At 42.1% G+C, this 14,887-nt stretch overlaps 1 protein-coding gene across 1 annotated transcript; it reads right to left on the minus strand.

Moving 5' to 3' along the window:
* Positions 1-11,477: 11,477 nt before the first annotated feature.
* LOC126109531 (uncharacterized) lies at positions 11,478-13,717 on the minus strand. Its single transcript, XM_049914550.1, has 2 exons — positions 13,354-13,717; positions 11,478-12,121 (listed from the first exon to the last, which is right to left on the minus strand). The coding sequence occupies exons 1-2, from the start codon at positions 13,715-13,717 to the stop codon at positions 11,478-11,480; spliced, it is 1,008 nt and encodes a 335-aa protein (XP_049770507.1).
* Between the last annotated feature and the right edge of the window lie 1,170 nt (positions 13,718-14,887).

Here is a 14,887-nt window from a genome sequence, read left to right on the forward strand (position 1 = left end):
CAAACAATATTTAGTGTTAGTTAAAAATCCAATATGTTTTGAGTGGCAGTGAAGGAAAATATAGATCCTGGCACTGAATTTCAGTTCTACAGACTCTTTTTGTACCTATTAATGCAATTTTTGTGCTAGTTTACACACTGGAATTTAGTTTTATGTGAACATTTAATGCCCTAAAGACAATATAATTTTTCAAAATGTAGAATTCAACACTAACAGTTGGTTTTTGTTTGTGGGTTTAAAAAAAAAGCTGCACAAAGGTAAGTGATTTAGTGTGATAAGAAGTAAAATACTGCAGGCTTTATTTAGTACAATAAAATCAACAAGGAGTATTTAAACAGCTCTTAAATAATTGTAAAAAAATAAATATTACGAGAAGAAAAGTTGCTACTCACTACATAGTGGGGATGCTGAGTCGCAGAGAGGCACTTTTTTAGCAATCACTGTGGTACTATCTGTAAATGCTGTATTTGACTATTGATTGTAGACTTTCACTATGTCAACTTTGATGTTGTACGAACCTAAAAGGAACGTGAAATATACTTTCACCAGACCTGTTTTGCCCTTGTAAGTACACGTACATATGGCGTACCCACATTTTTGTGGTGTTATTACATATGTTGATGTTTACAGACAACCTTGATGGTGTATGATCAATACTGTTAGACACATAGGTTTATTATAAACAGTTGATGGGTAATAAAGCATTTTTCAAATACTTAATAGCTGTTGGCCATCACTTAACTGAAATTTCAAATAGTCGGTTATGGTATGACACACGGTAATCGGTTCATTTCTTTTTCCTCTCCAAAGTGAAATTTCTTGAAGTCTGTCATTTAACAAATCAACATGGTGAAGCTAAAATTATGTTCAGAATCAGAGGTTTACTGTCTCATAACATGCAACTTAAATCAGTGATTTATTTTACTGGAGACCTGCCAACACTATGCTATTAAGTTCTAGTTTTATGATATTTTGGTATTGTACAATCTGGTTATAATACATCATTTATATTACACACTGCATGAAGAATGAATCATTGTTAAAATACATTTATTTGCAGTTTCACATATTTCAGTTCCTTTTTCCATAGCCTGCTCAAATAAAAATATTATCATTAAACAAGGCCTCTACTGAGTAATAGAGTACCTTTTGACTAACAGTTGATTCTCTTCAGGAATCTACTCTCAACCTTACAGGCTTATTCAAAATGATGGACCCATTTTCAAAAATTTGTATGTAGCCAGGTACAAATCCAAAATGAACAAGCTATATACCAATGAAAAGAGGAAGTTTCAAATTTTTGATGGGTGGTGGCGTGTGGGCGGTGATGGTTTCAGAAACGGCCAGTATAGTTCACGCAGCAATGGGGCCATCATTTCGTTTCACTGTCTGTTGTGAGTGAGATGGCAGCTGTTGATGTTCTTGAGTTCACAAAAAGTGAGTTGCAAATTGCAGTGCAGCAGGCACTGAACATGGTATTCACCTACCAACTTGCAAAAGCATTAGCTGTTGGTTTAACAGACTGGGAGTGTGTGCAAAGAAAAACGTACAGGCCGACCATGTTTGTCAGAGGATGATGTCCGATGGCCCAGTAAGTCTACCAATAGGGCCAGTCGAGATTGTGGAATATCCCTAGCAACTGTATGGGAAGTTCTGAGACGGCGTTTGCTGTACGTGCCCCACTGACTACAACTTGTGCAGGGTCTCAACCCCAATGACAAAGAGAAGCATCTCGCATTTTGTAGTTAAGTGCTAGCAAAGATGAAAGACGATGCATTTCTACTGCGTGTAATTTTTTGCGATGGAAGTGATGTTCCAACTTAGTGGAAAAGTCAGCAGACACAATGTTCGCATACGGTGTTTGAAAAATCCACATTCACCAATGCAACATGAAAGAGACTCACCGAAGATCAATGTGTTGTGTGCCGTATCCCCTACAAAGGTTTATGGACCATTTTTCTTTGCGCAAAGAACTGTAATTGGAGTCACGTACCTGGACATTTTGATGTTTGCTGTGCAGCCAATGGTGGCTGCATTGAACATTTATCACATTACTAATTATTAAAAACTAATTAATTACAAATTATTAAATTGATATCAAACATTATGAAAAAAATTTGAAACATCCTTTTTCCTCGGTATAAAGCTTGTTCACTTTGGATTTGTTCTTGAATAAATATGAAGTTTTGAAAATGGGTCCATCATTTAGGATAATCTTATTTATATTTTACCTTTTAATGTTTACATCTTCATTCCCATGTACTGTGGTGACTGAGCAAAGAATGGTATCAATCTTTCTTTATTCATAGTTGTACATCTGCTGGAAAGTATTCAGTAAAAATAGATCGGGATTATGTATGTATGTAAAACGAATTAGTTCATACATGTCAAGGACAGTTAATGTATTCACATTTCTTAATAATGGACAATAACCACTCTTTGCACATATTTCTGATAATTTTTTTTTGTCTACATTGTTTCCAGTGCTCGTGCAAAAAATAATGCCATACTCAACCATGCATTCAAAGTAACTATGATGTACCATTTTTCTTGTGTACAGTTGTTGCACTGGCTAAGACTAATAGCAAGTGCCAGCCCATCTAAATATGGTAATGGAAAATCAGTGGAGGGAACACAAATAATTTTAAGGAGTAAAGGTAACTAACCAAATATCGGCAACTCTGCAGTTCACCGAATCATTGCCTTTACTCCTTGAATTATCTAAAACTGTATTCACCATTCGAGTGAAGACCCCTAGTCTTAGACATCTGCATCATCTAGGTTCATCTTACACTGAATAGCACAGTCACATGATTCTTCAAATAATGATGCGAATTAGGACAGATCGCTGCTCGCCACATAAAGGAACTGTCGAGTGATGCACAGGCTGCAGATCTGCGAGTCTGAGAACATTTATTCTCACTCACTTCCTACTGGCCGATTAATTCCGTATTATTGAAGCATGGTAGTTGAGTGCATGGTCTTGCTTTTGCAGAGTAGCACTCACAGGGTGAAGCTGTTTTTTGAAAGACTGTGAAGGGTGTAAAGTGAAAATTAAGTGATGCAGTGCACTCAGTTGCAAATGAGCTCCATAATAGGAAAAGTGATGCCTGGAAAAAATTCCATGCTATAGTCTACACTTCAACAAAGAACTTACAAAGTTTATCTAATGAAAACAAAATGGTTGTATTCTTGTTTATTTCACCTCCACTATAACAAAATATACGTGCTCTGTCAAATAAAAACTGGGCACAGAGCAACAGCACTGTTAACTCCCTTCAATCAAAAAGCATGCAACTCTTACTATTTTACTTTGGTCATGGCAATGTCAATTTTTGGGTTAATACTGAGTTGTGTAGCTTATCATTAATTTTGAAGACTGCTATAAATTAATTTTAACAATTAATCACCATTTAGAAAATACATTTTATCCTTATGTTCCATTTTCTTGTATTGTCGTCACAGTGTCAGTAATGTGTCAAAATTGTGCTTATGTCAACATAATTGTTAGACATTCTTTGAATAGAGATTAAATATTAATAAGTTTTATACAGAAGCTGTTTCAAAACAATACTGACAAACCTCAAGGGGTTGTAGAGGGTAGGATAGGAACCCGCATACGGATGTGTTGTCCAACAACACTACAGAGAATCGAGGTTGTAGACGCCAGTACATGCTGCTAGGGTGCCCTTTTGCAGCAGATGTGACTTTGTATGCTGATGGACAACATAAAGAATGTCTCGCAATAGACCCGACAATATCCTGGACATTACATGCTGCACATGTTCACACCTCTCACAAGTACACTGAGGAGACAGTAAACAGCAGTGATGGCTTAAGGGAAAGCCAAACCTATGTGGTAGAAACATAGCAGTCATTTGCAGTTTGTCTCATGCTGCTGTTCTGCAGCATGGAGAACTTCATTTGGTCCAAAAGTGTGATATGCATTTCATTTATGGCAAGGTGAGAGAATTGGGCGCACAGCTAAGAGATCAAAATGGGCATCAGTCACACCCTTCTACATCTGTGACTACTCATCAGCATGTGGTTGAAACAGATGTCAAGAAGGCACATGTCACAAGTAAGGTATTCAAGAGATTTAATGCAGACCCATCCACAAGCATTCATGCTGTGGCACATGAATTGCAAAGAAAGCACATAGTGGTTTGGACAGTGACTCTATTTTCAGAAGGCAGAGACACTGACGACTCATGATTGTTCTCCATGTGTGGAGTTTGGGGAGTGGTTTTTGCAGTAGAGCGCCACACAGCCGTATGCTGCTGTGTATGTTTTTTTCACATCTGTGAGTGCATTCAACACTAATAATTCTCATATTTGGGCTTAAGAGGGTTCCTATGTCACCCACAAATGTCACTGAGAAAAGCTTACCATAAATTTCTCGGCTGGCATAATACACTAATACTAGATTGGTCCCTACATGCTTCCTCCTCACTTCACAGACGGTAGCTATGCAATGTCCATTCGAGAAGTCCTGGTGGAATTACTAGAGGAGGTGTCACTTGTAGTCCATTGACGTTATGTGGTTCTAGCTCACTTCAGTCTGTCAAGAACCCAGATCAGACTCATGTTTGGAGATAGCTGGATTGGCCGAGATAGCCTGAATCACCTGACCTCACCTGCTGTACTTTTCTTGCAGGGTCATCTGAACACTGTGGTGTATGAAACTCCAGTGGAGACTTACTTCCAAGTGGAGACGTAGTTGCAAGAATATATGCAGCACGTGAGGATGTTTGCATCGTGACCAGGATCTGAATGAGTCTGTCAGTCAATGGTATGCAGATGTCAATCATGCCGTACTGGAGGCTTACATTTTGAACACCTTTCCTAATTATATGTAACTGCTTGGAACAACAGAATAAGTAGTAATCTTCATTCCTATAAACTTGTTTTCTGTTGTGTGCCATGTAAATTCTCTTATGTTTTTTTTTTTTTTTGCAATCGTATTTTGTTCCCTTTGAATGAAATAAAAACATCAAATTCTTGAAAACTCTGTCATTATTCATTGAGCAGAATCGATTGCTGGAAACTCTAGAGGAGCAGACTATGATAGCTGCTGTGTGGACAGACATTGGCCCCTACAGTTTTGGCGTCGTCGGTATCTTTCTGTTAGATCCTGTAACTGAAATATCTTAGTATTCCAACAGAAAAATAAACTGCAGATAAGAATCCATGTCTGAAACTTGTCACCCACTAACAAAGCAACAGAGCGTCAAATTCCTTGGGTACAAGGTCTGTCTATGGAGCAGCTAGCTCCATCTTCTCCACTGGCAATCACGGCAATCACCCATGAACACTGAATAAAAAACAATACAATTTCCACCTGAGGTTCATCAGTGTACAAGGTCACGTTTGCTGCCAAAGGGGTGGTGTAGCAACAGGGGCGGCATCTATAACTTCAACCCTCTGTAACGTTGTTGGATGACATTTCTGGACACCAACTCCTATCCTCAAGTTGTTCCTCACGACGCCCTCTACATGCCCTGGACATTTGTCGGTATCATTTTGTAACACTGTGTGTGTGTGTGTGTGTTTTTTAAAACCAACGTGGTTGTAAGTCCATTAAACACTGTTTTGAGATATGAAGACTTTTAGTAAAATACTAGGTGAAATTTCTGGAATACTACCAAACATAAATTTCCCCACGCGTATGTGTTCAAAATTGATTGTTTTTTCTCTCTCCCCCCCCCCCCTCCCCCACGACTCTAAAGGAAAATTATGAGCACTTAGACTTACACAAATATGGATTTACACAGATTGAGGATATGGTACAAGAAAGAACTTGCATAATCAAGAAAAAGTGTATTTTTTATTTTATTTCAAATAAGTATGTTACATCAAAAAAAGATATAATCAGTGTCATCTAGTTTGATGTCATCTTCTTCTTCACACCTCTACATGCTACTCAATCCTGTGCGAGCCTCTTCATCTCAGAATAACTACTGCAACCTACATCCTTCTGAATCTCCTTACTGTATTTTCTCTCTCTCTCTCTCTCTCTCTCTCTCTGATTTTTGCTCCCACACTTCCCTCCAACACTAAACGGGTAATCCCTTGATGCCTCAGAATGTTTTCTACCAACTGATCCCTTCTTTTGGTCAAATTGTGCCACAAATTTCTCTTCTCCCCAATTGTATTCAGTACCTCTTCATTAGTTACATAATCTACCCATCTGATCTTCAACATTCTTCTGTAGCACCACATTTCAAAAGCTTTTATTCTTTTTCTGCCTAAACTGTTTAGCATCCATGTTTCGCTACCATACATGGCTACACTCCAGACAAATACATTCAGAAAAGACTTCCTAACACTTAAATCTATATTCCATGTTAGCAAATTTCTCTTCTTCAGAGACCGAGCGAGGTAGCGAAGTGGTTAGACACTGGACTCGCATTCGGTAGGACGACGGTTCAATCCCGCATCCGGCCATCCTGATTTAGGTTTTCCGTGATTTCCCTAAATCGCTCCAGGCAAATGCCGGGATGGTTCCTTTCAAAGGGCACAGCCGACTTCCTTCCCCGTCCTTCTCTAATCTGATGAGACCGATGACCTCGCTGTCTGGTCTCCTTCCCCAAAACAACCCAACCCAACTCTTCTTCAGAAATGTTTTTCTTGCCATTGTCAGTCTACATATTATATCCTCTGTACTTCAACCATAATCAATTATTTTGCTGCCCAAATACCTAGTACTTGCAGTGTCTTGTTTCCTAATCTAAATCCCTTAGCATCACCTTATTTAATTCAACTACATTCCATTGTCCGTGATTTGCTTTGGTTGATGTTCATCTTAAATTCTCCTTTCAAAACAATTTCCATTCCATTCAACTGCTCTTCTAAGTCCTTTTCTGTCTCTGACAGAATTGCAATGTCGTCAGCAAACTTCAAAGTTTTTATTTCTTTTCTCTGAACTTTAATTCCTACTCCAAATTTTTCTTTGGTTTCCTTTACTGCATGTTCAGTGTACAGATTGAATAACATCAAGGACAGGCTACAACCTTGTCTCACTCCCTTCACAACCACTGCTTCCCTTTCACCCCCCCCCCTCAATTCTTATAACTGCTGTCTGGTTTCTGTACCAAATGCTATAAACATAGGTTTGCCTTTTCGTAACCTATCTTGAAGCTACGTCATAGGGTCAGTACTGCCTCACGTGTTCCTACATTTCTCTGGAACTCAGACTGATCTTCCTTGTGGTCAGCTCCTACCAGGTTTTCCATTTTGCTGTAAAGAATGTGTGTTACTATTTTGTGGCCATGACTTTTTAAACTGATAGTTCGATAATTTCCATATCTGTCAGCAACGGCTTTCTTTGGAAGTGGAATTATTACATTCTTCTGAAAGTCTGGGCTATTTGGCCTGTATCATACATCTTGTACACCAGATGGAAGAGTTTGCCATGGCTCGCTCTCCGAAGGTTATCGGTCATCCTGACAGAATATTGTCTACTCCCGGAGCCTTGTTTTGATTTAGATCTTTCAGAATTCTGTCAAATTCTTCTCACAGTACCATGTCTCCTGTCTCGCCTTCATCTAGATCTACTTTCCTTCTGTATCTTGCTTTCTAGTTTATCTCCCTTGTGTAGAACCTCTATATACTCCTCCTAGATTTCAGCTTTCCCCACTTTTGTTAGTACTGGCTTCCCCTCTGAGCTCTTGGTATTCATACAAGTTTCTATTTTCCCCAAAGGCTTAATTTTCCTGTAGGCAGCCTCAACTTTTCCCCTAGTGAAATATGCTTCTAAATCCTTACATTTGTTCTCTAGCCATTCATGCTTAGCCATTTTGCACTTCCTATCAATATCATTTTGTAAATGTTTGTATTCCCATTTGCCTGCTTCATTTGGTGCATTTTTATATTTTCTCCTTTTGTCAATTAAATTCAATATCTCTTTCTACTAGGCCTTGTCTTTTTACCTATTTGATTCTCTGCTGCCTTCACTATTTCATTTCTTAAAGTTATCCATTTGTCTTTATTGCATTCCTTTCCCTGTTCTAGTCAATCATTCCCTAATGCTCCCTCTGAAACTCTCAACAACCACTGGTTCTTTCAGCTTATCGGGGTCTCATCTCCTTACTGAAGTTTTAATCTACAGTTCATAACCAACAAATTGTGGTCCGAGTCCCCATCTGCCCCTGGAAATGTCTTACAATTTAAAACCTGGTTCCTAAACCTCTGTCTTACCATTATATAATCAATCTGAAACTTTCTGGTGTCTCTAGGTCTCTTACATGTATAAAACCTTCTTTCATGATTCTTAAACCAAGTGGTGATGATGAAATTATGCTCCGAGCAAAATTCTACCAGGTGGCTTCCTCTTTCATTCCTTTTCCCTAGTCCATTCTCACCTACTATTTTTCCTTTCTTCCTTTTCTTGCTATTGATTGAGTGGTTGGTTGGTTGAATTGGAGAAGGGACCAAACCACGTGGTCATCAGTCCCTCCGACCTTGGAATAACTAAAACTGATAAAACTTCACACTATAAGAGGGAACTACAATGCCCATAAAAGTACAAACTATTGACAGAGAAGGAAGGGACAGGGCGGAAGAAGAGAAGAGGGTAAGAAAGTGGTTAATGACAGAAGCACAGGTAGACAAGATAGACACTCAAGATAAAACAGATCCCATAAGGAAAGGAGTGGGAAGGCAGAGGGTGGATGGAGGTGAACCACATAGCCCAGTCGAAGCCAGTCCAATTGGGGCGAAGGGGGAGGAAGACTGCCTGCCATCCCCATCATGAAGAAATCGTAAAACTAGATCAGCCACTGAGGCATTGTCAGCTAACGCCAGGGGCAGTGAGTCAGGAAAGCTAAAAGTCCGTCGCAGGGTGGCTAAGTTGGAACAGTCCAGTAAGAGGTGAAACACAGTTAACATTGATCCACAACGACAGAGAGGGGGGGTCCTCACGGTTGAGGAGATAACTGTGAGTCAGCCAAGTATGGTCGATGTGGAGCCGGCAAAGGACGACACAGGCCTTACGAGAGGCCCATAAGAAGGACCGCCACATAGTTGTAGAATCCTTTATCGCCCCGAACTTGTTCAGCGAAGAAAAAGTGTGCCATTCTGCATCCCAAATTCCCAAAACCTGAAGACGTAATGCCAAGCGAAGGTCTGCTTCCGGAATGCCAGTAGCAAGAGATGGCCTGTTAGTAGCCAATTTAGCCAGTCGATCGGCAAGTTCATTGCCAGGGATCCCAACATGGCCTGGGGTCCAAATGAAAACCACTGAGCATCCACATTGATCAAGGAGAGAAAGGGAGTCCTGGATGGCTATGACCAACGGGTGGCGAGGGAAGCACTGGCTGATAGCTTGCAAACTGCTCAAGGAGTCACTACAGATAGTGAAGGACAGTCCTGAGCAGAAGCGGGCATGGTCCAGTGCGCACAAGATGGCTACAATTTCTGCAGTAAAAACACTACATCCATCTGGCAAGGAACAAAGTTCCATGTGTCTCGCATAGGTGTAAGCATAACCAGTGTGATCAGCAACCATGGAGCCATCAATATAAATCACTTCTGAACCCTGGAATGAACTGAGAAGGCAGTAGAATTGGTGGTGAAGGGCCTCCAGAGGGACAGAATTTTTTGAATTGATGGAGAGATCAAGACAGCTGCGTGAGCGGAGAAAAGAGGCAGTAAATGGAAGTGCTGGAGCTCAGAAAAGAGCGACTGTATGCGGGCAGCCATGGTAAGCCCACATCATGGCCACCACAGCGGAAGGTTGAACTCTGTGTCTGGATAAAGGAGGCCATAATTAGGGTGCTTTGGGGTGCAGCCTATGCTGAATGCGTAAGATATCAGCTGCTGTTGGCGCAAGACTCGCAGCAGTGGAATCCCCGCCTCTGCGAGAAGGCTAATCACGGGGCTAGTTCAGAAGGCACCAGTCACAAGTCGTACCCCACAATAATGGATGGGGTCTAGTACCTGTAATGTCGAAGGTGATGCAGAACCATAGACAGGACTCCCCTAGACTAAATGAAACGACCAGCGCTTTGTACAAATGCAGTAGAATAGAGCAGTCTGCACCCCAGGTGGTATTGCACAGACATCTAAGAACATTGAGATGTAACCAGCACGTCCTCTTCAGCTGGCGAAGATGAGGGAGCCGTGTCAACCGGGCATCGAAGACCAGACCCGAGAAGCAATGGGTGTCCACCCCCTTGAGCGATTGGCCATCGAGGAATAGGTCCGGATGGGGATGGCATATACGGTGACGGCAGAGACGCATGACACACGACTTGGCCACCAAAAACTGAAAGCCATGGTAGAGAGCCCAAGATTGCCCCCAGCAGATTGACCCCCGTAGACAGCGTTCTGCAGTGCCCATGATGGAGGAAGCAACATAGATACAAAAATCATCAGCATACAAAGAGGAGGCCACTGTCAGCCCAGCAGCCGCCACCAGTCCATTAATGGCTATGAGAAAGAGAGGGCCGCTCAGCACGGAACCCAGTGGAACCCCATTTTCTTGCTGATGGGAAGTGCTGTAGGAGGAACCAACTTGGACCCAGAAATAGCGACAAGAAAGAAAGTTACGGATAAAAACGGGCAGAGCACCATGAAGGCCCCATTCGTGAAGGGTGGTGAGGATGCGCTGGTGCCAGGTGGTGTCATAGGCTTTATGCAAGTCAAAGAAAACTGTAATGAGGTGTTGCTGATGGGCAAAAGCCGACCGGATAGCAGAGTCCAGGTGGACCAAGTTATCCACCGTAGAGCGGCCACAGCGAAAACCACCTTGAGTCGATGACAAAAGGTCGCAGGATTCAAGGATCCTAAACAGCCGCCAACTCACCAGGCGTTCAAGGAGCTAGCAGAGGGTGTTGGTAAGGCTAACTGGATAGTAGCTATCCATCTGAAGAATGGGCTTCTCAGGCTTCAACACCGGGATAAGGCCCGCCACACACTGCACGCAGCAGAGGCAGAGCAGAGGCGTAGCAGAGCAACATGGGTTTTGCCGGTCAGCGCACACTGCACGCAGCAGAGGCACAGCAGAGCTCAGTGGTGGCCCAGCGCTCGCGAAACACAGAACGCCCAGTAATGTCCACTGCGGGTCTGTCTATGCAGTTAGACTTAGATTCCGATTCTGATTCGGAACTCAGGAGTGTTATTTTATTGTACAGTGCATACAAGAACAGAGAAAGATCTCTATGGAAAAGCAAGTACATGCAAAAGCGAAGAACACATGGCGAATACGCGTTGTCTACGGAAGTTCCTGATCACGTATTCAGGGAAAGCTTCCGACTGAACAGACGGCAGTTTGAAGAGGTTCATACACTGATAGAGCAAGACATAAGAGGAAAACCAAGTCACATGTGGGAGCCCATACCTACAGAAGAAAAATTAGCTGTATGTTTAAGGTATGCAATTGAAATAAAAATATTTTTTCTCTCAATATTTATTAAAGTTCAGAGAAACAATTTCCATCTGTAAATTTGTTAAAATAATGAACATGATAACACTGTTTATAGTAAATGTGGTGCTGAAGGTTCAAACTCTATACCAGGAGAGTCAGATATTGACGTGGTACACGAACTATTTTCTGTGCTGCATGATGGTATTGATGAATGATGTGGAGCCACTGATTTAGTCAAAATTTCCTCCTCCGTTTCAGATACTATCTGAAACACTTTTTTCTTTACCAACACTTGGTACGCCTTTGGCATCTCTTTTGTCGATAGGTACATTGACATGAAAAATTGGTGTAAGGCGTCATTTTCTTGATGCAGTGACCTTTCGCGTAAAATGTCTCTTTTCTTAGCTCTCTCCTCGTAGCTGTTAATACTTTCAAGAATGATTTTACTGACATCTGCTTTCTTCTTCTTCTTTGACAATGGCGTCCCCAAGTCGTCTTGTGTTTCGTTCCTCTGTGTGTCTGTTATGTCATCTCCTCCACCATCATTTGCAACGCTCGTTGTAGCATTTACCTCTTCCATTATATTTGTTACAGTACCTCTGTTGGCCATATATGGAACTAAAAATTCCATCTGATTTTGGTACAGCCATGGGCGGACTGAGGTCGCTGCTTGCCCACTCTTCTTTTTCTGTCTACGGAGGGCATCTCGATGACAATCCCTAAGTTTTCTCCAATTTTCTTTCGCTGTTTCCCCTGCAACAAGGAATTCCTGAATTTAGTTTTTCATATATTTCCGTATAAAGTAACATAAGAAAGGTGAACAGTTACATTTTCGAATAGTTTTGCCCCATTCCCCTAATAGTGACAGAAACAATCTGTGATTTCATGTACACGTACCATAAATGTCGAAACACTTAGTAACTTTCTGTCCACTCGGCTTATGCAACATAAACGGATTGTTGTCTTTTTTCATTTTAGGTATTTAACGACGGGGGACATGTTTAAAACCATCGCTCTAAGCTACTGCATGGGTCAAAGGACAGTGTCGAAGATAGTTTATGATGTGTATGGAGCGATATGGAAGCATCTACAACCCATTTATCTACCTGAGCCAACAACAGTTATGTGGGAAAATATTGCTTCTGACTTTGAGAGGAAATGGCAGTTTTACATTTGTCTTGGAGCTGTTGATGGGAAACATATCATTTTGCGAAAACCTCAGTTATCTGGTTCCTCATTTTTCAATTACAAACAGCATTGCTCTGTAGTATTAATGGCTACTGTCGATGCTCATTACAGATTTACCTCTATAGACGTCGGTTCAATGGGCAGATTTAGTGATGGAAATATTTTTTCTAATTCAGTATTAGGAAGAAAACTGACTGACGGAACTTTAAAAATCCCAGGAGATGAATTGCTTCCTGGACAACAAAATAGAGCCCCTTACGTTTTCGTAGGTGATGAGGCATTTCCATTATTAAAAAACTTAATGTGACCGTACCCTAAATGCAGAGTTACTGGCAATGACAAATATAAAGTTTATAATTACAGACTGTCTCGTGCTCGTCAAACTGTAGAGTGTGCATTTGGTATCTTGAGTTCCCAATTTCGTGTGTTTAAACGGCCTTTTGAGTGTAAACTAGAGACTGTAGATAGAATTGTGACAGCTACATGTGTACTTCATAATTACTTGAGGACTGATAACATTACGTCAAATGATCTCACCGAGGAGGACGACATGGGACCACTGAGTACCAACCAGCTTCTGTCGCCTGCTCCAAGTAGGTGCAGAAACACGAGTGAAGCGTTTCTTACGAGAGAAAAATTTAATGAGTGTTTTAATTCACCAGAAGGTTCTGTTCAATGGCAGTATGCAGCTATAAAAAGAGGCCAATACTAAAGAGAACGACTTATGTCATTAATATTACATGTATATTGTGAAAATGCATATAAAATAAATAAATCAATTAATAAATAATACTTACAATTGCTGTAATGTAATTCCTCTGCAACCTTCTTCCATATTTCGTCCTTCAATTTACTCCGCATGTAATCCGGATGACTGGTGTCGTACAGCACTGGGTTGTCCTGAACTATCTGAATGAGGTGTTCCATAACTAAAAAACTTCGTACAAGAACGAAAGTGAGGTACTGTCGCAGACGCACACACTGCTGCTGGAAAGTCACTACTGGCCGAGCGCAGCGCGGTGCCACAGACCACCTCTGTGGTGGTGGTGTGACAGAGATGGGATCGGAGATAACGGGCCCCTCGGGCCGCAGGCAGAGGAAAACTGTGCGGCTCGGACAGAGGGCTGACCCAGCTATTCCTGCCCAGCGCCTCGGCTGCATGCAGTATGCGGTGCCCCATTGGAAAGTGTGCTCCACAAAAGCGGCTCTGCCTCTGCTGCGTGCAGTGTGCGCTGGGCCTAACAATGCTTTCCTGCCACTGGGTAGGAAATACCCCCTCAATCCACAGGTGGTTGAAAAGGGTCAGTATACAACGGTGGTCAGCCACCAATAAGTGTTGGATCATTTGGTTATGAATCCGATCCGGTCCAGGAGCTGAGTCGGGACAAAGGGTGAGGGTGCTGGCGAATTCCCACTTGCTAAATGGGACATTATATGGCTCCAAGCAGCGAGAAATGAAAAACAAAGGCAGTTGTTCCAAGCACTCTTTCAGGAGGAACGTGGGCGGATACTGAGTTGATTCAGAGGCATGGACAACACCACACACAGAAATTCCAGCAACGTCGGTGGGAGTATGATGGCCAAAAATTCGCCTGAGTTTCATGCAGTCCTATGGCAGCCACATTTTGTTCCCAGCAAATCCGTTTCTGAAATTTGATTAGGTAACGGGCCTGGGTGCAGAATCATTTAAAGACCAGAAGGAGAGCAGGGTGCCGCTTGAAGTGTTGAAGAGCATGGCGGCAGTCTTTTATGGCTGGGGAAATTTCCAGAGTCCACCAAGGGACCATCTTTCGATGGGGGGAACACGAGTAAGAAGGGATAGCTGAATTAGCTGCAGAAAGAATGGTGGCAGTCAAAGTCTGTGTAGACTCATCAATACTGCTGTGTGGTAATACTGGGGGGATGGTAGCAGAGCAGAAGGCACCCCAATCAGCTTTAGAGAAGGCCCACCAGGGAGGGTGCTGGAGTGAGATACACTGAAAGAAGGTGAAAACAATCAATCGGATAATGATCGCTGTCACGTAAGTCATCGTGGACACCCCACTGAATGGAGGGAGGAAGGCCGGGACTGCAGATGGATAGGTCAATGGCAGAGAAAGTGCCGTGTGCCACACTAAAGTGTGTGGGAGTGCCGGTGTTTAGTAGACAGAGGTCAAGCTTCAACTGTCCTGCCCAGCGCAGTAGTCGTGTGACTACCCCAAAGAGGGTTGTGGGCATTAAAGTCTCCCAGAAGCAGGAAGAGATAAGGGAGTTGTTGAAGAAGGGTGGTTAAGGCAAGGGATGTGGGCGGCCTGTCAGGTGGGAGGTAGACATTACAGATTCTGATTTGAG

The sequence above is a fragment of the Schistocerca cancellata genome, chromosome 12 (assembly GCF_023864275.1).
Source record: "Schistocerca cancellata isolate TAMUIC-IGC-003103 chromosome 12, iqSchCanc2.1, whole genome shotgun sequence".
Taxonomy (NCBI): Eukaryota; Metazoa; Arthropoda; class Insecta; order Orthoptera; family Acrididae; genus Schistocerca; species Schistocerca cancellata.